The following is a 23,230-nucleotide window of genomic DNA, read 5'->3' as shown; positions in this document are numbered from 1 at the left end:
AGGAGACAGATGGAATATGATGGAATAATTTGAACATTTTCAGAAGCCCATGTGAAGACGACTAGGAAATGTTACAAGTATGAAGGAACATAGAGAGAGTAATCTGATGAGCAGCTTCTATTGGACAGTGTTTACAGTTACAGTAAGGAGTTCATTCTTGCAGGTGAATACTTACAGATCAGTGAACGCAAAAACTTTATGATAACTTAAATGAGCATATTAACTGCTCCATTTTCAATTTTATTACTGCACTATTATTTACCTTTTAAGTAGACATGTATATTTTTATGAAATAAAGATGGTATTTCAAATAAATGTTAAAGATGCCATACAATAAACATAAACACGTTGTCCAGCATTTTTAATAGTAACTGGAAGTTTCAGTGAAAATAACAGTGCTGCATATTATTTAAATTATAAGGCTGTGCTGTTCTAAAATGTGGTAACCCCTTTCTGTTTATTAAAATGAAGCAAGCAGACAGATTTGTTCTCCAAGTCACAAGTCAGATGGACATATCTGTTTTCTGCATCTCTGGATGTTGGATAAAACACACCTCTGTGGGTGAGGACTTTGGGTAATGGGAAACTTTCTATTGTTCTCCCTTCTGGAAAACTTAAATGTAGAAAGAGTGTTTAAGGTGAAGGGCTGCAGTCAGATCACCTCAGGGCAGGGGTGTACACTTCTCACATTTCAAACTGCGCTATGAAATCACTGACTCATCAACCGTCTTTGTTATCATTATGAGTATTTGTCTTCAATATTTTAGTTGCTATGTGTATAAATTTGCCATCATTCTTTCATATGCATACATGTTGTAAATTGGTGGTACCTCTGTCCCGCCTGTACATGGGCATTTACCTATTTTTTCACCCGGGTGTGACACTGTATGGCTGACTGTGCCTTTAGTCTTCAATTCTTTGAAAAAGATCTGTCTAAAAGTTATAGTAATTTCTAATGGAATACCAAGTATGCAGAAGATAAACTTTTTTCTTTTAAAAATTCATTTTAGAAGTGATTTTTTTTTCTTTCAAAATCCATTGTAAATGCACTAAAATCCTTCTTCTTTTTAGATGATTTCATATCACAACCTGAGCTCTGCCAAAACCTCTGAGATGTCCTTTCAACGTTCCATAAAGCTATGCCTAATGTAAACAGAGGGTGAGTGCCAAGTTTCTAGTGGTGCCAAGTTCTGTTAGTATGGCCAAATTACATCAACATCTTTTTTAACTCGTCACTTTCTGATTTGAGAAATATGAACTTTGCTAAACTTCACACCCTTAAAATATAGTTGGAATGTGAAACAGACAATAAAAGTGAACATATCACTAAAGAGTTATGCTGCTGTTTACAAATCAGCATAATGAGTTACCGCTTGTTGGAGAACCAGAATAACTCATAGCATCTAATAATACAGTTTAGTCTGTTATCATAAACCACCACGAACACCAAATCTTTGTAAAGTAAAATAAATAGTTTGTCAGTCTAATGAATCAGTCAATGAAAGATATATTTATTTTTTTAGGTCTGCATGGTAATGACAACTTCATTTTTGAGCCAGGACCTGTGAGTGATGATGGTTTGCTGCCAGCCATTGAATGATGAGGTAACATTCTCAACATAGTTAGTCATCATTGTTACATGTGGCATTCTAGTTGCTACTGTCTAAAGTGATAGAACATTCTTAAAGACAGCATGTGAGTATCAGGTTTTTCTTTTTACTGGAAAGATAAAATGAAGCATGGGAAATGTAATGCCTTCCTGTTATGAAAGAGGTGGAAAACAGAGGTTTAAAACATATATTGAATAGCCCCTTTAAGGGGAACTTTACATGCTTTTATTTAAGTCCTCCCAAAACCAAAGCAAAACCTAAGATTTATTTTACTAATATGATGATAGAGTATTTCACATCCTGCAGACTCTGGTTATATTCCAGATCAATTTTCATTCTAGCGTTCTATTTTACTTAAGTTATTCTTGTTACCCCTGTTACAAAGGTAACATACATCTTTTGCATTGATAACATTTATATTTTCCCATAAGGTATCTACAAGTCTGTAGATATTTCAAGTCTGTGTGTATGTGTGCATGTGTGTTTACAAACCAATGGAAAGTTTAGTAGAAAACCCACATCGCAATAATTTGTGTGCCTGTTGAGTTTACCTGCCTAGCTCCCTATGTCTTAATCCTCAAATCCTTTTCTCTGGCTGCATTTTTTCTGTGGATCTTTTTCAAGTGCTGATACTTTTGAAAACACACATATCTGAAATGCATATTGTGCATATTAAAATATGGTATTATTTTTAATGGAATTTTTTTCTTTGACATTCCCTATTTGTCCTTGCTCTTTGGACAATCCCTTCTACATTTTCCCCAAACCCCTCTTTCCAACACAGAAAATTAAAGCACATTTTGCCAGTTTTATTTCTAATTTTACTAAGACTTCAAGTATTCCTTACAGTCACTCTGTCTTGTGCTATGTTCCTGCAAAAGAGCAAGGACAGGAGTGCATTCAGACTAAGAGGAATTTTATGTGTTGCTTTACATGTGTTGGCAAGCCTTAATTAGTTAATATTAGCAATTGCTTGATTCTATTATAGCCCACAAAATTCAAAATATGATTGCTGAAGAAAGGATACCATGGAGATGCAGTCTCTCAGAATTGTATTTCTAACAGTTCAAACGTTATATGACTCAAAATCGTTTACGTTTTTCCTCTGTTTGTAATGGTAATTGGTCTTTGCTGCCAGAACAACCTCTGCTTGTCATGGTATCTGGTAATATTATTACTGTATTACAAGATGTCATGATAATAAAGGCTGAAAATTTGTTCTCCCAATGGCATATTCAGAGTGCATAATGTTTTCCAAAATATTGTGTCTCCCGAATATTCTCAATACATCTTTAATGAAAAGATTATTGATGTAAATATTAGGAGCATTTGGTATTTGAGAGACATTTTTACATCCCATAGAACTTACTGGGGAAAATATTGGGAAAGAACCTGAGAGAAATTTTATTTCCTTCTTGAGCAGGAGTTTGGTTTTGAATCTATTTTTACACTTTACTTAAATATGCATATTTTGATTACTGAATTTTCAGTACCTTCGTATGGCAGAAAAAAATTATTAGAAGAAGAGAAAGATCAAAGATGATTCACAGGATAGAAGCTGGAACTTTCAGAGTGGAAAGTAATTCAATGTCTAACTCCCACAAAGAATAAAGGTCTTGCAAGACGGACTGAAAATTCTTCCTAGTGTCAATTTAAAATATTGATTTATAGAATACACTACTAGACTGTGAAATTGCAATCACATTAATTGTCAAAGGATGATTTACCTGACCTATAATGTAGGAGTACACACCATATGAAATACTGAAATATCGTGTGGTACAGCAATAGAGAACAAAAAATGTGCATAAGTTTATTTTGTCTTTCAAATTTATTCAAATTTAACTTGGCCCACCTCTATCTAAATTCAGTTTGGAACTACCGATTTTCAGATTAATGAATGATCTGCAACCTGTGCTAGAAAATCAGCAAAGTTTGATTGTAACTTGGAAAGATCACAAGTGTGTGAAGCCCTGACTCATTTTCCAGGGTGAAACAGAACAACAGAAATCTCTCAATCATATTGTTTACTGGCTTAATTTAATATTTCTATATATATTAAAAATAGGCAGATTTGCTTATAAATAATCTGTTCTTAATAGCCCATTTTAGAGAGGTTTTGTGAAGGGCAGCTCTCTGAGCTATCATTTAGTCTAACTGATTATTTGTTATTTTAAGATGACTACTCACACTAAGAAGATAATTGAGATTGAACTTTTTAACCTTTATGACTTTGTTTTACAGACCACAGTAAATAGGCTATTCAGATTGTTATTAATTTCACTGGTGTGTCTGTCTAGTTTTACATATTCCATTACATCAGTTGCACAAAGAATTCCCTGCATGAGGCATGGGAAAGATGCTGACCTAATTATTTTAGAAATAACTATGTAGAAACATCTAAAAAGATTAACAAAGGAAATATTATGTCACTACCAAATTAATAACTAAAATAGCATGAAAATCACTGTATAATTATCTAGGTTTCCATAGAAACTATGTTTGATGGATAGCCAAAAAGACTTCTGATTGGGCTTCACTACTTCTGCTCTCCCTATAATACACATGATTTCTGATCTGCCTTTCACAAAGAACTAACTAGTTTTTTGGTAGCATACATCCATATCCTATATTCCTTAAGCAGCACTCTTCAAGAGAACTAATCAACCATATGATTTTTTAAGATCTGAACTCTTGAACTTAAACATGTAAAAATATTTTTTAAAATGTGCTATTACAAATACCACGCTGTCAACGAAGAAAAAAATTTGTGTAATATTTCTGTGTTGTCATAATGCAGTAGTTCCATAAAAATAAGAAAAATTAATCTAAGAAACGAGTTGTGGGTTTTATTACATTTTGTCATTGTAATTTTTCATTATACTTGCTCACCTTCTGAAAGGCTTTGGATCTTAAGTACTAATCATATGGATGTAAGCAAATGGTCCCCTGTGCCAGTAAAAGTGAAAAAATTGCGGCCCATCACACAAGTTCTTATTCCAAAAGAAACACTAAGACTTTTATCTGACTTTGTTTCATTTAAATAGTCTAGATTGCCAACTGTTTGTGGCAACACTGCTTTCCCATGCTTCTTGTCCAGCAGATTTTAGCAAAGCCACCTTACAAATTTCTATACCTAAAAAAGATAAACTCTGTATACAGTATGTTTTTTCCTACCAAAGCTGACGAGAGTGTTGTCCTTGTGTTCAGGCACAGCTTTTCCCAGAAGGCAGTATTTCACATAAACTCTAATCGAATTTACAGGTTGTGTGCTCACAAATAACAAATGGATATTTTGAGCAATGTTTTGCTGTTGACCTCCCAGAAGCTGCACAGCCTTGCCATTGTTCCGTCACACGTGGAGGTGTTAAGGTAAGGTCTGAAATAGAGCTCAGCTCTAACTGCACACACGCACAGGAAAACTACCCAAACAGGCTGCCCTGATTCCAGCAGTTGAGAAGCAGGACAAGGGTGGGAGCTGGTACAGTGGATGTGGAAGGTACTGCATGTGCTACCTGGCCTACTTCTAGATCTGTTTTCTTATCTTTGGAGAGCACTGCACAGGAATATTTCAAAACAGAAAATAGAGATCCCTTGTTTGAAAGAGCAAGTTCCTGACAGATCTGCTTTATTTCAGAGAAAGAAAAGCACAACCACTATTATTTCAGTACTTTGTGGGATTCTTGTAATAGTTTAATAATTTATTTTGTATTATTTACAGTTACTTAGAACTTTCAATTAATCTTGTATTATATTCTAGGATTTAAATTCTGCAATTCCTGTTTAGTCTGTTAGGTCCTGAGACTTTATGTGCTTTACAACCCTAGAATCCCTAGGTTTTAAAAGACAGAATCACAGTTCTATTTTGTGCTGTCCTTGAATGCATAAAACCGCCCTCTAAATCAAACTGAGATTGGTCCTGAGCACTGAGACTGCTGTACAACAAAACATAACTTCACAGACAGAACTGCAGACCCAAAAAGCGACATTTTATTCTACCTTACATAATCCACCAACACTCTTCATCCTACTTAAGGTTAGGCATCTTTTTTGGAGAACTGCCATTGTGGGCTTCTGATCAACACAGAAGGGTAGAGAAGCACAGACCTCCATGTGGTGATTTAGTTCCCTTCAGATCACCTTTGAGTTGCTTGTATCTACTTATTGATAATAAGGGGAACTGGAGCACTGAGATGGCTTTTTCCATTTAATATTTTGTGTGATTAATCCTTTTTTGGTTGGTCATTTTTTTTTCACTGACACAGTGTTCCAAATCCTAAGGTCTTGATTTGTTTTGTTTGGACTAGATCATTGTCTGGATTTGTTTTCATTCTTGCAAGCAACTTAGTCATACTGTTTTCTCCAGATGAGAATTGTGACTGTGTAATCAACATTGAGGCTACATTCTACATTTATGCTGTAAATTATTGTGTGGAAACATCGCTATTTTCTGATGCTGAAAGCACTGAAGTGTAAAAATGTTGATTGACCTCAGTGAGCTTTCAAGGAAAGCATAAACAAAGTTTGTGCAGACTTCAGTATGAAAAAAATACATGTCCATTTCAAACAGTTTGTGGCCACGTTCTTCGCAAGCTAATCCCTCTACAACGGTGGTATATGACTAACACTGCTTTAGAATTCAAAATAGGTCTTAATAGATGATTCACTGTGTCACAGAAAGATGCCTGAAATAGTCATTCACTGTTATTTGTCTTCTTGAACAGTTTACAGAAATAATAAGTATTCCATTTGACAAACAAGTGCAAACATCCATTAGCTAAATGACACAATATATATTTTGCCTAGGTCTGTAACTTTCACTAGTACTCTATCAATAGTAACTGCTGAACAGTCTGCAATGTAGAATACACGTGTTTTGGTAGATGTATAATTGCTCTGGTTACAAGGCCACTGAGGTGTTTAAAGAAAGAAAAATAATCGGATAGCCTAATCTGTCTTTAAAGTCAGAAGAAAAGAGGAAAAAAAAATCCTTGTATGTAATCTGCAAACTACAGATCCATGGAATTGGTCTTATGAATTTAGTGATCTGCAAATGAGTTCCACCCCCCAATCCATAAGCAATTATCACCAAAGATCGAAAAGTGGAGTAGAGCATAAACTTGGGTGTGATTACTGTTTGTTCTGTAATAATACTGAAAATTGTAAACTGTATACAGAAATACGAAGGAGCCTTTTTCCCACTATATCCTGAGTGCAAAGGACAGCTTGAATAATGATATCTAAAAATTGTGAGATTAGCCAATTAGTTGTTTTCATTGGAAAGCTTACACCTGAGTTATAAGGCATAAATTGGAGTGTGTTTATATGTGTAACCACCACAGGACTCTCATGTGGAGATGTTAAATGATGGGTTTACAGATGATGCATGAGATGAAATTTAATTAATTTTCTGTGGGTTTTCTGCTAGACATGGTAAAAGTTATTTTGAAAATACTTATATGCAGACAGGAGCAAAGTCAATGAGGAGTTTCTCATAGCCTTTTGGACCTCTTATAAAATGGTGTAATTCCCATATGAAGCTACACTGTGTCTCTTTCCACGTGTCTGTTAAAAAATGTGGCTTTGAACAGAACCCTCTTTTATAAAGTTATATTGACTTCACAAGTGCTGAGTAGCCAGTGTTGCTGTTGAAGCAGATGGTACAAGCAAGCTTGTCAACCAGGAGCCAAGGAGGGCTGTGGTGTTTCAATTTAATCCATTCAGCGCCTTAAAGTTGCTGGTCAGCAGGGAGGCACAATGAGGGCAGGTATCAGTGGTGCCAAAAGGACACCATGGGCATTTCCCTCATACTCTGAGGGGAAAGTGTTCTGAAACTGTATTCAAGGTACTAATCTGGGCTTATTAATTTTGCATTACTGCTACATGGACCAGGGCACTATTTCTAAATGTTACCAGAACACGGTTATGAAAACACACAAAACTTTTGAGTGAGCACCAGTCTTTTGTGCTACATAAAGGTATTAATAAATCTAGTGCTGGCTCCAATATGTGTTTAGGGGTAATATAATTGGTTACTGCTTGCCGCTGCAGAAAATATGAAAGATCAGCCTGGTGAAAGACATTCTTACATGGACAGATCCCAGCAATGGACTTTGGTCCTCCCTCAGCATGAAGAAACTCATGTAAGCTCTAGATGATGTCTCTTAAAATTAAACGCTGTCTCAAATTCATCACAGATTTAACATAATCAGACATTAAGTTAATTAATTTTGATAATTTTTAATAATTTAAATATATAATCAGTAATATAAAGTAATAATGTGCAAAAATGCACATTAATAATGTGTGTTCATGTAAACAATAGCAACAATTACCTAAACAGAATTCAAGTCTTAGGCAAGCTGCAGATGTTTGAACTACTATTCTTAGTCATTCCAAAAATGCTTCAATTCCTTAGTTATTGCATTACTGGGTGTTTTCATCTTACTTGGCTTATTTTGCAGTCTAGCAGGATCAGTTCTAGGTCAGTAAATAATGATCCATAATAAGGTAGTAGCCACAGCTGTTTACCCCAGACATAATTATGGTAGGTGAGCTTGCCATGTTCTGCATGTTTTACTGTCAGTTACCACAATGCCTGTTGGTCACCATAGTACATATTTTTTGCAGCAATTCAGTAAAAATATTGAAGTAGGTAGGTAAAAAAGGTGCAGGCTTATTTACTCAATACCACCCTGTATTGTAAAAAAATAAAAAGCAAAATTAGAGTAATTTTAAAATGTCCAAGTTCTACATGATAGAATTTTATGCATTCTTGTTCAACTGTTGTAGTCCTTATTCATATAAAATTTTGTATTAAAGGGCCATAATATTTAATAGGAAATTAAATATCACAAAAGTTCATTAGTGTATAGAACAGGCAGCATTTGTCATTATGCAGATGTGTCACCGTAAGACAAAGGGTAAAACTGGACCATTCATTTAGCTGCAGGCTAGAGCAAACTCCTCTTCTTGAATAAAGGATTGAGAGGGACAAGACTAGAAAAGGCCGTGTGCTCTTTTACACTGTTATTACCAAAAGTGTTAGGCAGCACATAATAGTGACTATCAGAAACACAAGCTAGAGAAATAAAGTAAGAGAAAATCAAATCACTGTCTCCAAAATGACACACCAAACTTTATCAGTATGCTGACCTAAAGGCATCTTGTCTGGCAAAATAAATACAGGTGATTTAGCCTTTCCACGCAGAAACATCATCTCTGTTTACTGTCCCCTTGTACACCATCTTGTTTCACACTGTACACCATCTTGTGTTCCCCCTGTGTACAAAACTCACTTCTCAGGCACTACTGATGAGAAAATTCTGTATGTTTAGTAAGATATTGAGCTACTTTATAACCAGAACAAAGACTCACCTAGTCTACTTTATCTGCCTCCAGCCCTGGTTAACAGCAGATCCCTAAGCCATACTATAAAAATGGGACAATCAATTGGTGTTTCCTGTAGACAATTTCCTCCTCATCTGCAGCTCATTAATTTCATTAACCAAGTTTATTTGTATTTAATGCCCTCATAGATTTTTCTCCTTGCTTCTCAAACTCATGTAAATTTAAGTTTTTCAGGTCTTTCAGCAAAACGTTCTTCAGAGTAACACATTTTGGTTGTTTGAACCTACCACCTACTACTATCAGTATTCTAGATAAATAAATTCTACACTTTCTGTAATCTGGATTATTAACACCTATTAATAATCCCCTGTACTTCTTATGGGAACCTTGGTCAAAGTGTTAATTGCATACTTTTCATGTCTCTGTTACACCGGTCAGAGGAATATGACCTTGGTATGGGCCAATATAATTCTGTTGGTACTCTTCCCATCTGAGTGACTTTTCTGCTGACATTGCACTCTCGGTGCATATGTAAATTTTCCCCTACGCCTTTATCCTGTGGTTTTGCATCATCTGTATTTCCTTCCTTAGAGTGAGAATGAGTCCCTTTCCTGTGCATGCACATTCTGTTTCCAAACCCAGTGTATCTGAACCCCAGCAGTGCCAGGTGCTAGTTAAGACTTTCACTGAAGTATATTATTCATCTTATTTCAATGCACGGTTTCCACAAGGTCTGTTTTATCACCATGAAGTAAAGAAAACAATGCCTATATATATAATAAAAACAAAGGGGTTTTGGCCACTTACCAAGTGAAGATAAGACATAATAAGGTGGATATTAAAATGAGGACTTGATTAAACATTGCGGACTGTGTGCGCTGGATGGCTCGGTGAAGATCATTCTGTGTTAATGGAAAATAGGTGTTATTTTTGGTTTTGAATTACTAAGCCATGAGCTGATTCTATAGAGGAATTATATAGTGCCCTGATAGAAATGCAGTCATTCAAATGCACTTAGAATTTGCTGAAAATATAGAAGGGTGCAAAAGAGCCAGCTGTGATTCTGTGATTATTTAACTGGTTCTTTGTTCATCCTGGCACAATTCTGATACTAGTGCAAGCTGCCTTAAGGTCTGTCTGCTCATGTCTAGCTTACAAATTACAGGCTGCAAAGACCAATTAAGGCCTAACAGTTGAGTTCCCTGCAATTGTGCATGAATGGCTGAGTAGCAAAAGAACCATCCACTGCCATTTCCTTTATTGGCACAGTAACAATTTATCCTAATTGAGATTTCATTTCATGTCTTATTTTTTTTCTAATTTTGATGCAAAGCAGTTTAGTAATGGTTGACCATTTGTATAATCTAAATACAGATCTGGTTAGCTTCCTATTAAGGTTAGACTGTACTGCCAAAATCCTGCTAGAGACAATATACTAAAAAAAAATAGAAACTCTAAAATATTTATTTCCTTTGCATACTTACAATCATATTCTCTAAAGCATGCTTTGCCAGCCAACAGTTTAAAAATACAGGAATAAACAGGTTTCTTAGGACTGGCCAGAAAATCTGAAAGAAATTAACAAATTAATTACAAGCTTTTCTAGGATTATTCTGAGGAACAGAGCTTTTCTGTTCAACCAGCAATGAAACACTTGGTAAAAATACTTACTATTAATGGGTTTCTAGTGTGAGATATGGCTTTAAATGTAATTTTTTCTTCCTTTGTGATTAACTGCATGCAAGATTATTTGACAAAATAAGAACAATCAGTTTTCACTGCAGACATGAGTGATTCTTACATTTTTATAATCAGCTGGATTTTTTTATTGATTGTGCTGTAGTTTGTGTTAGAGGGTTTTGGGTTTGTTTGTGCCCTATCAAAAAGGAAGGAGGAAAGGGATCTGTATTATTACTTCACTCAAGTAGCAAAGTATCTTGTTGACAAATTTCAGTTCCCATAGGCACAAACTCACCATCCACCTAAGATTCAAATTTACTTTAAAAAGAAATTTGTGCAGCTATAAAAGTGTAATGTGCAAATATATTAATTCAAATATGTTTACCGTGATGATGAAAGGGACAGCATTAATTATTTCCAGGAGAAAGGGTATTCTCAGAATTTGTTCCCAGATATTTCCCTTCAAAGAAAAGGAAAAAACCCACAATGTCACAGTAGGATTACATATAGTTCTGATGAGAAATATATGTGATATTCCAATGAAACATATGGAATCTCTCCCACTACCTGAAATTCAGGAAGATAATTCATCTCAGATTTAAACACATATGACGGATGTGAATATAGAATATAGACCACTCTGAATTCTTTTTCTTACTGTTGATCATAATGTACCTCACATACTTTTAAATTTATATTTTTACTAGAGCAATTCTCTGATTCCATATGCCAATATATTTCCTTGCTATGACCTAGTTAGTAAACTTAAATGAATTCTAATTGCGTTAACTAGTCAACGCATTCACTCAGCTAATGAAGAGCTTCATTAAATTAAGTTTTCATTTTTTCAGAGAATAATAAGCTCTTGTTGTCTTCTATTGCTCTTTTAGGTACCTTGGAATCACACACAGACATCCTGTCTCTGCTTTTTCACTCTTTAAAGGTTAGTTTACTTTTATTTTTACGTGCACACCTACAGATAAGGAGGTGAGGTTCCTGTCCTAAGGAATTTATCTTTTTAATAATTCTTGCTTTTCAGTGAATCTTCATACAAGTAGCTGACTACCTTACTGGCAAACTCTTTTATCTACAACTATTTCTATTTCTTTTTCTTGGAAGCCTCTAAAGCTTTAAAATCCTACATTGCAAGGCTTTAGCTTTTGATTGTGCCAATTTTTTTCTTATCATAACGTTTATTGACTTGGAACATCTTAAAACTAGAGACAAAGCCCCAATACACCACTAAGAGTTGCAGAGACATATATGCAAAGGAAATGCTCTGCTCAGAAAATTTTAACATCAGATCAACTGCTTGAATTACCTTTATGCACATGTCACTGCCCTGTAGTCCATACTCATGTTTGTTATGAATGATGAGCCATGCTTTGTACATCCTTCTGATAGAAGTTTGTGTCAAAATATGCAAATACGTCATATTTTCCAAAGAAAAAATACCAGCTTTTCTCTTAATCTTGTTTCATGAGCATTTGGTAGTCACATTAGCATGGTAGTCACAGAGGTCTGGATATTCCAGAGTTTTTATTACTCTTTATTACTCTTTTTCTTCCTCTTTATTACTGCTAATCCTGCTATTAAGATATTAACTTATTAAGTATTAAAAAGAGGAATGAAGATAGGTGAGGGAAAGATAAAAGTATTCTATAGTGAGTCCTTCCTTCCTTTGCATTATCTTTACTCAGTATTTTTTCTCTGCCTTTTGTTTTGGAGAGAGAAATAAGGAAAAAAATCTAATGTTTAATATTTGAATTAGGACTACAACATCAAGTTCTGTATTTCTGCCACAGACACTTCAATACATTTCAGGGCTTTCTGGAACTTGATCTTGCTCACATGAAATTAGAGGTCTTCCCACATACTTCAATGAAACTGGTATTAATCTCTTAAGTTGCTTACTGCTAGCAATAGGAGGAGGATAATACTACTTTTTTTTCCGTGTCTGAGCATTGGCTGTGGATGATTAAATTTTGGGATGAAAATCCATAGATTTAAAAAATAAGGTACTTGAACTTCAGTGACTTACAGCTTTACAAATGCTGTATATCAAGACTCCATCAAAGGTAAAGCAATAACAATGCATGATATACCATGGCAGTATTACAAGAATTTGCAGTAGAGCATTACATTTTCAGTTGCAATAACATATTCTTTCCTGTTAAAATAACCATCTGATATAACCACTGAAAATTAAATACAAACTCCATAGCATATAAAATTCTTTTTCCATTTTTAAATTTTCACACCTGGAAGCCACTGTACCTAAGAGGCAAGGATTGTCATCTTCCATGTAATTGTAATTGGTGGGAGTCAGATATACCAGTGAAATTATGAGGCTGTAAACCGAGGGGTTTTGGTAAGAATAATCAAAATAAAATCTGCTTTTTCAAACTGATCCATTTCATGATTTCACTAATTTCCTTGTTTTTAATGTTAAGAGCTTTCTTCTTTGCATTATAGAGAAGAAATGTCACATAATTCACTTGTGCAGGCAAAATGCCTGTGTGGATGGGCTCCAGGTAATTAGGGATGCGTGCAGCTGTAAGATTCTGGCTTCCACATAAAAATGCATCATGTTGTCTGCAAATCTGCCTTTTGCAGTGAGAATGTGTGGTACTGCCAAAAGCAGCTAAGACTGCTTCTGCACAAGTGATAGGGTAGGATTGCCAGATGTCTGTGACAAGTTTTGATAATGGAGATTTCTGATGCAGACATCTTTCAGGGTTCTGGCCAAGGGCAAACCCTTGTGTAGTGGTTTAAACTGTGAGAAAGCAGATTGTAAACCATTCCTTCTTGGATCCAAGTGATCAGCACTATAACACAGTTCTACGTTCTTTGGATTCCTCCCCGTACAAAGGCAATAACAAATGCAAATTCACTGTACAGTAGTAGCATGATACACTACTATGTCCTTGCTATTCTGCATGTTGAATCATTTCTCATATGTCATCAACCAGGTATCAGAAAGGTAAATTCCTTGGAGTAGTCTCTTATTATTCTCTTGCTTTATTTATTTTACAGGTTATTTGTGAAATCCTGCTAATGTGCACATGAATACAAACACAGTCATCTCTTTCTTGTTGTTTTCTTCCTGGCTAATTCTCTGACTTACACCTAAATTGTAGAAGTCTTGAAAGTGCTGGCATAAAATAAGTAATCTGTCACAGATTTACATGAACCAAGACACCTTTGGTCCCCCTGTGACCAAGACTTACAGTGGGTGAAATAAGAGCCTTCTTGGCTTTGAGAGACTGCTGTAAAACTAAGAAAATAGGACCAGAGGAAAGAGGGTGTTTTGCATCAGGTGGATTGCAAAACTGCATTTCAGTACTTTTATTGTTCCTTAGCTTAGTCCTTAGATATAAATCCTCCCCTTATGGGGAGTGGAAATACAGCCATCATAAAATTGCCTTAACTTCTGTGACAGGTATATGCAGCAAATCAGGGCAGCAGAGCTTTATATCCATCACACTCTAGTAAGTGACTTCTCATGGAAGCTGACCTGCCAGCATTTCTCTTATCTTCTCTACTCACTGAAATTAGTGCAGATCACAAGCAGAATGAATACGGATAAAATGCTGCCCAATAAACTCAGGAAAAGTACAAATTGTGATTGCCCTTTACTATTTTGCCACTAGGCATGTAAATTTTGGATAGTTTCTGCCTATAATTGGTTTGCATTTGTAACCACCAGCTCCTAAATAATACGTGCTCCAAGGATTAAGAAGAGTAATTTTTAGACAGCTTCTTAGCATTATTGGGCACTAAAGGAAACATTTATGGCATAATCACTTGATGAGCAAACTAAAGAACAAGTCTCTAAACTCAGTGGTGGCTCCGATAGCTACTGAATGTTAGTAATATGAAAAATAATAATAAAAAAAGATGATGCTCCAAGATATTTTCAGCTTTAGAAACCAAATCTTTTTGTATTTTCTTTGATAAATGATTTTAAATGATTTTATTACTTTTATCCTGAAGGTACTAAAAATGCAAAGAACCTAAAACTCACTAGGATAGAGCATATGAAAATGAAACTATGAAAACTGAATAAAAACATTGGAAAAACATAAAGGAGAATGCAAATACAAAAATTCATCGTATTCACTTCAAATGGTTTCAGGGCATTTTGCAAAGATGTTCCAGTAGCATCAGCGAGATGGATGACACAAGTATGTAGATATCCATAATTATTTTTTTTTTTAAAGTACTGTCTTGGCCTAGTTTTTTTGGTGTGCAGTTTTAGAGGCCTGAGACTTGAGTTATACATATTGAGTAGCTATAGCTTTGGCATCAATGGGAATTGTGTGCAATGCATTATGGATAGACAGAAAAAACTGTGCAACTGAAAAATCAGTATCAAAGAATAAAGATCACTTCAGAGAATGTGTTTTCAAATTACAGTGTGCCAATGGACAATGGAAAATAAGGAACATTTAATTTCTGACTTGCACTTACTCTCTAGATGTTAGAGTTTGCTCATAAATTTAGGAAACAGGGCTTCCTGTGACAATAACTATGCTCTAGAAGTGTGTTTTTCTCAACTTTTTGCTTGTTCATCAGTGTGGGCACAGCCACATGAACTTTATACTGAAACATTTAACTTAGTTACTTTTTGTAATGAATTATGCCTAAGAGAAACTAAAAGTACTTACCTTGTAGCTTAGATAACTTAGCAGTAGAGTTTCAAAGAGACTTATTACAGCCACAGACACCTTCAGTGAAGTGAAAAAATATGAATATTAATACTGGCTTCTATAGAATATATGCTATTAAGCATTACAATGAAAATAAAAGATAATATAAAACAGCTTTTCTGTGTATCCTCTGAAAACATCTCAGCTAACAGCATTTAGCATGAAGCTTAGATATTGTTATTTTTCTGAGTAAAGCACGGGCTACATCTTGAGTCCCATTTCTCTTTTCCAAGTACAACACTCCAGAGATCCAGCAGCATGGCCTTTCCACGGTGTTCAGAGAACTGCATACACAGTCTGTCAGATTGTTGCTCAAGTTTCATTTGTCTGTTCCTAAAAGGTAGCAAGACCTTTTCACAGGACAGAGAAAGAGAAGAAGGAAGCTGTATAAAATGGAAGCCAGTCACCTCTTTACTTTCCTGTAAAGACGTTAGGAATGTGTGGAAAAGCAAACACTCTTCTTACTGTGTATAATTCAGAAAGTTGAAAAATTATACAGATGAATCATTATTGATTTTAATATTTAAATGCAGCTGAGATCAACTTACCAGCCTTCACTTAGACTATATATTGTTAGTGTATGTATTACATAATTTAAAAATATTTAAATAGTCAAATATGGAAATAATAAAAAATACTTAGAGCTACATACATATTAAATAACTATAAAACTTATTTGTATAGCAGGTGTTTGTATTTTAATGCGTATTGTAGGAGTATTCTATCAAGATGTAAAAATTTAACTGGAGCATTAAGTGAAACAAGCCTCAGGATTTCTCATTTTAAACTAATGCTCACTATTACTGAAAATCTGGAAGAGTGCACTATTTGCACTCACAATATCATTAGCTGGAGTTAAAAAAGATGCTATGGATTGGAAAATGATTAATATATCCAATCAAAGTAGATCAGTTTCTCCAAGTGATTATTACTGTTTTATATAAACTCAGGTTATATTTTCCAATAAAAAATAAATCTTTTTTTGCAACCGTTGTACATAATCTATTAGGAACGCATGTGTATTTACACATGCATACACATAAACATAGGTATAAATTCCTCTTTATCAAATAAACTTACTAGAATAAGACTATTCATAAGCAAATAAATATCTCAGTATTTTTTAATTAAATTTTACAGTGATCTGAATGTCTATGTCAAAAATTACTCAAACTGTGCATACTCTAAGCAAGGAATTGAAAGGTATTTTCATTAAGGGATTCTTCCCTTAGAAAAATTGTGTATTATAGAGGTACAAATTATCATAATGGCATTGCACCAATCATGGTGAAAGAATATAACGGGGTATATACCAGAATGGTATAACCATTCTGGAAACTTAATTCTTAGTAGAAAAACACATTTCACAGGGAGAATTCCAACAGTACTGTCCTCAAGTTAAAAAGAAAAAAAAAAAGTGTTCCTAAAATGAGCAGGCCTCAGGACACTGAGGATTGAACCACAAACTTCATGACATCTCCACAAAGTACTGATGTAGTGCCTCTTTTGTGACATACCTCTCTACACGTGTAAGCTTCAATATATTATGGAGTTATTTTAAGTATCTAGTGTATCTAACAAGAAAGACCATGAAGCATGTCAAAGGCTACTCATAAGCAACTATGAAATTTAAACTCATCACTAGTAAGCAGTGACTACACTACTTGACTCAACAGAGCTTGATAATTCTAAGAGAAAGACCATCTAATTCTACTTTTTTAATAAGCTTCAATACATAGTAAATATATTGTAAAGCCATATAAATTCAAATCAGTTAGCTCAGATAAGCTTATTTTTTGCTGTACTTGGTGTTCAAGTAGATTTCCTTGCTAATATCAACTTTAACATTGCTACAATGCTGTAAATCAATATCATCTACAGTTATTAAGTGGAAATCATTGAATTGGTCATTTACATATTACCTGTAATCCCCATAAAGGTAAGCTTCGGTTCACCCAAATAATGGGAGACCTGTTCATTAAAATAAGAAAATAAACATGAAATTAATCAAAATCTGGTATTTTGAACAAAAAAGAAAAAAAAGTTGTACATGTGACTGGAAATTAGAGCAGCAAGGTGTACTGCAATGTATAAGCATCAGATCTCACAAGAGTATCCAGTCCAGCAGGTCACTTATGCAATCAGAGAAACAATTACAATATTAAAGGCAGCTTTGAACAGTCAGAAACGCAATTTCTTGAGAGTTATAGAAACATCACTATTATATGTTAACATGTCACATTCCAGATGGAAATGGATTTGTCTTCCTGTTTTCCTCCTCACCATTATGCAGACTTTTGGTTTGCTTTTGTAAATTAGGAACTTACCAATCAATTGTTCCAGGTGTGTAGTTTTGGTTGGTGGAACAACTCCGATTTAATTCCTTACTGATGTTGTCATACCATCCATGCAAAGTCCATTTCCATTAGCAAATGTATATGGGAACACAGTCATAAAAACATATGGGAGGAAAGGGATATTATATTATTAAGTATTCTATAAAATATGTGCAATAGTTTGAAATTCTAGGCAATGGATAAAGATGTTTTTAAAAGTAAAGCAGCTTTTAGAAAGAACAACTGTATGTGCTCCACATCTATAGTTAAAGGACTATGAAACATTTCAGGTTGCATTTTTTAAAGATTTGTCTTCAAATCTGTTCTAATTTACAAACAAAACAACTGTAATTATACTTTGTAAAGCTGAACCAAGTATACAATATATACTGAAGATCAAGAGATACTAGAAAACCTATCACATGGATAGGCTGTGATAGAAAGAGCACATATACCTGCCACACTCAGCAGGAAAGACTGCAGCAAACTCCACTTGATATCCTCTTTTGAGCATGTGAGGAGGGCCGGAGATTAATGCAGCAGTAATTCAAGTACAAAATTACTGATACCCAATTAAAAAAAAAAAAATTGGCTGCTATACACATATGAGGTTAACTTGCCCTGAATTGCTGGAACAAATCCTCCTCTCAAATGGTCATGTGAGGATGTGGGAATATATACTTCTCTAAACGAGGAAAAATATCCTTGCTTATGCTTGGCAAGCAAGGTCAGTGGGAAAGAAAGGGATCTGTAGACCACAGATTAGCAACAACTGTATTTTTATCAACTATCAGTGGACAGGTGGTAAATTGTATCCATTAATAAGGATGCTTTATGTCTTAAGCTCTTTCATGTACCACCTGCTGTGCCTGAAGGAGTAAATGAAATCTACCAACTTGTGCAGGCATTTCTGAAAAAAACAGGAAATAAATCTGATGAGAAGCATTCCTCCTGGATTTGTCACTTTAAAAAGAACAAGGCAAAAATGTTTTCTGTGGCCACGATCTCGGCACGCTGAGTAGTTTCTTTCACTGGGCTGTGACAGAGTATCTAGGAATTATTTTTTCTTTCATATTACCTCATTTTAAAGAATGCATCCAAGTGGTAGTTTTGGTATCAAGCCCTCAGGATCTCTATGGATAAAACCATTGATATTAATGGGGTAAAATTTGGGCACAGGGCTGGTTTGTCTGGCACAGCTTCTAGGACTGGGGTCTTAGTGAGCATGAAGAAGGACTTGTCTGAAACTTCTGAGCCAGACAAATGTTATTCAGAGACAGAACAAACTAACTAGTCTCTTAAATGTACCAGAACACAATATAAGGGAATAACATCTATAGAAAATATAAATACAGTCTCTAGCTGGTGAATTGTTAAATATTTGGTTTGCAGGAACAAACATGTTAGGAAAGGTGTGAGGAATTCAGCAGTCTGCAGATGACTATGAATATGCATCTTTGCCAATAAGAACAAAAATATCAAAGTATACCTGTGGCAGTACTGATGCTCTAACCTGTCCTGCATACCCAGACATCACCTGCAGTATAACATGCTCATTTGGGCTCACTAGAGGTCTCATGACAAAAGAATAGCAGCATGCTAGAAACTATGATTAGATGTAAACTTTTAAGTCCCTGAGTTGCTGTGATTAATATGCCTAAATTTCTAAGGATGGATTTTCTCTTCTCCATCACCGTGAAAAATTTTGCAAAAACTTTACTGCTTGTTTCCACCCTCCATTTCCTCTTATTGAAGATACATTCTAAGATACATGTTTTTCAGGGAGACTTTTTCATGGCCCTAAAGTAAAATCCTAAAAGAATTGTTACATAAACTAGCCATCAGATATTTGCAATTTTACATAGAAATGTTATATAATAATACAACCAAAATATATGTTTGCACAATTATATCTGATGCACAGTATCTAAGCAGAGAGCCAGGATTATTTTAGCAGTAAAGTGAAAAAAATAGTATTGTTATTTTAATTCTTATTTCCATTCACAGTGTAAGACTAGCTTTATAATTCATTCAAAATATCTGCAAGACATAAAACCAAATCCCTGTTGACAGAATATCAAGCATGTATTTGCTAATTTATTTCTTATAACTTAAACAATGCTTTAAGAGCAGAAATGAGAAAAAGCCCCAAACATTTACCATCCAAGTCCTTGTGTAGGATCATCCAGGAGCACACGAACTATGTATAAGAAACAACTTAGTAGCTTGAGAGAGAAATTGAATAATCGTATTCTCAGACCTATTTTGAAGACAAAAGAAAATAATGAAATAAATCCAGGTTTTTAAACCCACCTTTAAGGTAAAACTAAAAGGAACTGGAATAGCCATGGGGTAACAAAGCAAAGGTCCATTTAGCCAGTCACCTGTCCCTGAAAATTGGCACATCACATGGAGAATGCAAGAACAGACATGTTGGATACACAAATAGTGCACTTTTCCATCTTCCAGAAATCTCAGTCAGTTTTAACATAAATAACTCAGTCATTTGTTTGAAAACTACTCTATGCCATTCATCTTTACTAATGCCATTTTTGGGCCTTTAAAGGGGAACCAGAACTAGATAATGCTTTTTGAGATGCAAGATACAGCAACATAAAGAAAACATACTTTCAACCATAGGCAGAGGATATACAATGGAAAGTATTTAAATATTAATATCTGAAAGTCCTCATGCAGTAGCTTCACATACAGAATACATTAATTCTACTCCAACTTATAAAATATTTAACTGTAGTTATTTAATGTTGAAGTTGAATCATTATGCATTCAAGAATCAGGACATCTGAAAGTCATGCTGAATGCACAACTGAACTGAATCAACAACTTGTTCTACAGACCATGTGAATATTGAAATGTTCTAGCTGAAAGGATATACCACAAATACTATCACAAAATATTACAGTACTTCCCACAAACATAGGTCTACTGCACAAAGACAGAATTTTCCTTTAAAGGGATTCACATGGACACTTACTCCTATCACATGGGCTCATTGGAGACATTTTCTGCTACAGTGGAACTTCACTGTATTTTTATGCAATTTTGCAGTCATTAGATGATTAGAGTTTAAATTTTCAGTATTGCTATTAAATTCAATAGACTTTTTTGATAGTGTAAATATTTGCATCTGACTCTTAGTTTTAAGCTTTCATTCACTAATTAAGTTAAAACTGTTAGTTGACTAATGTTAAATGGGTGGAGATCACTTTAAGCATTAATTGTTTTTTCAATCTTGTGGACTGAGAGTCCACTTCTGCACAGCTGAACCCTTCTGCCCAAAGCAGAATACTGTTGACTGAGCCTTACCCAGATGTGACTACATTTGCACCTAGTCATAGTAAGGACAGTATGCTTTATCGTTGTGCTGCAAATACTTCAGCAGGTCTGCTGAACTCAATATAATTACTTATGTGTGCATACATTCCCTTTTAAGGAAAGAATCATAATTATATGATATAACATATTTTTTTACTTTACTCAGTCTTAAGTTCAAAATCAGCACCCTATAGGTAAAACTGATAAATCACTTCTTATATCTACTGGTTCCTTTCCCTTTAAAACTTAAATCTGCTACAAACACAGAAAAATAGAAAACAGAGTCTTAAGTATACTACCATGCAATTGCTGGAAGAAATCTTAGTTTATTATACAAAACTCCTTACTATTTTTAACTCTGAAGTTGCAGTCATCACATAAGAACTGCATGGATTTTTATTGCATCTTCATTCTAGGGGTTAAAATCCCATGGACCATGAGAAGCCCCACAGCTGTTACTGGCAATTTGATTTGAGAACATTAACCTAATGATTCCTGCTGTCCTATCAAGAGTAATTAGCCACAGGCAATTTATTCCCTAACAGTGAAGGGAGTGAAGTAGTAAGTGGAACGGGAGGCTCCATGAAGGAAGGAAGTAAGTGTGTAAGGTGTTGTCATCCTATTATTTGACTTGGAGAGCGCTATGATCCTTGTTTGCAGCTTTTTCGAACTGTTGGTGAAGAAAACATGAGTTGTTTGTTTGTCCTAACCCTTTTGTGGAAGTCTGTTGGAGTATGAATGGTTGCCATAACAACTAGGCTATTACAACTAGAAAAGCAGATAATGTTTAAAAAATAAAAAACAAAACCTAACAAACAAAAAAAGCCTATCAGGAATTCTTTTCCTTGCCAATTTTGTGTTGTTTAACTTTCTTTGAGTACAGAAGTCCGTTGTTTTTCTTCTGGTTTTTTGCTCTGTGAATGTTAATCTTGGGGTGAAACACTTATTTTCTACATCGGTTTCTAATCATCATTTGAAATTTCATGTTGGTTTAAATACCAAAAGAAAATGGTGCTTTCCTGATTAAAAACTACATCCGTATAAGGGACCGATGTTCCTGGTTGCTGCCTTAAATTCTTAACCCTCAGACCTTAGTTCTGAGAGATCTGCACCTCAGGCTTTGGATATCTCCACAGGAATGGCTGTTCCCAGAATGTGAGGCAAGGTTTTCGCACTAGACATGCTTTCATCTCAGGGTTCTGGTCAGTGTGCATATCATGGCTGGGGTTATATATAAAGTAGGGCAATAGTATAGGTCCTGTACCTTGATCGGGTCAGTTATTAAAACACAAATATGAGAGAACAGGCTTCAAGTGTGTACTGTTTCAGAAGGTCACCTCTCCTAGTTCTGTTTGCCTTAGCCTTTAGAAACAGAGTGTGCTGTCAGAGGGATCACATGTAGTTACCCTTGCTAAAGTTTTGGGAATTAGTGTAGGACTAATAGAAGTATTTTTTCTCCAGTAGAAATCTTAGTTGGGGATGTCACGTGTGAGTTGGAAGCAAAGCGTGTGTTCCACTGTCGTGGAGATCTAGGATTTCAAATGTGGCAAGGAGGGGGATGATCACCAGAGAAGGCATCTAAAATAGATTTTCAGTTATTATTCTGTTACAAAGGAAGCATTTCATATGTCTGTTTGCTTGCTGTCTATTTTTGTTCTCTATTTCACATGCTGTCAACATGGTCTGCTTGACTTAATTTCTTTTTCTTCATTCACAGCCAGATTTTTCAAGTAGCAGGGTCATTTGCACAGAATATCTCTGTATTTTGACATGGGTGCCAGAAACTTGTATTCAGCTACATCAATCATATACTGTTATTCAGTTATTTGTTTTTTAATGAGAATGTAATTTCACTGTGTCTATGTGACCAAGTTGTTACATACTTTTGGTTTCTTTAAAAGAAGAATAGATAATAACAATTCAAAATCTATTTGTTTTGTGAACTAAATATAACTATGTCGAATCTTAATGTTTCCTGCTTGGTTTGAACAAGTATTTGTTGTTTTTGCAGGCATTCACTAGTTCTGACTGTGACTTTCACTTTTATTATAAACTCTTGATGCTTTCCTTGCAAGCATTTTTGGAGATTAATTGTCAGATTTAGAGAGCTGATCTAAACAGAGTGACAGAGATACCAGATGAGAATTTTACAATCACCTTCCATTATTCCTCTTTTATAAATCACTAATACATTTCTGGGTTTTAG

The 23,230-nt window shown here is 34.9% G+C and overlaps 1 protein-coding gene and 1 long non-coding RNA gene across 11 annotated transcripts in view; one reads left to right on the top strand and one right to left on the bottom strand.

The window, feature by feature from the left end:
- KCNT2 (potassium sodium-activated channel subfamily T member 2) overlaps positions 1–23,230 on the bottom strand; it is a 119,954-nt gene that overhangs the window by 65,290 nt on the left and 31,434 nt on the right. For 9 of the 10 annotated variants that reach the window (XR_001874980.1, XM_017815868.1, XM_017815869.1 and 6 more), the window contains exons 3-9: positions 19,849–19,948; positions 17,680–17,739; positions 17,275–17,323; positions 15,311–15,370; positions 11,026–11,100; positions 10,445–10,528; positions 9,768–9,862 (exon numbers count right to left, since the gene is read on the bottom strand). Coding sequence is in view for 9 of the 10 variants with exons in the window: in XM_017815868.1 (XP_017671357.1) it covers positions 9,768–9,862; positions 10,445–10,528; positions 11,026–11,100; positions 15,311–15,370; positions 17,275–17,323; positions 17,680–17,739; positions 19,849–19,948 (523 nt within the window). In the remaining variant the exon portion in view is untranslated. The remainder of the gene's footprint in view (positions 1–9,767; positions 9,863–10,444; positions 10,529–11,025; positions 11,101–15,310; positions 15,371–17,274; positions 17,324–17,679; positions 17,740–19,848; positions 19,949–23,230) is intronic. The other variant, XM_017815874.1, reaches the window with a different exon arrangement.
- On the top strand, positions 11,548–15,641 carry LOC108497836. The gene is made up of 3 exons (XR_001874982.1): positions 11,548–11,583; positions 14,779–14,827; positions 15,586–15,641. It is a non-coding gene; the product is annotated as an uncharacterized LOC108497836 (long non-coding RNA).

The sequence above is a fragment of the Lepidothrix coronata genome, unplaced genomic scaffold, assembly GCF_001604755.1.
Source record: "Lepidothrix coronata isolate B3197 unplaced genomic scaffold, Lepidothrix_coronata-1.0 Scaffold52, whole genome shotgun sequence".
Lineage (NCBI taxonomy): Eukaryota > Metazoa > Chordata > Aves > Passeriformes > Pipridae > Lepidothrix > Lepidothrix coronata.
The sequence above is the reverse complement of the archived record's forward strand: the minus strand, read 5'-3'. Positions and strand labels throughout refer to the sequence as shown.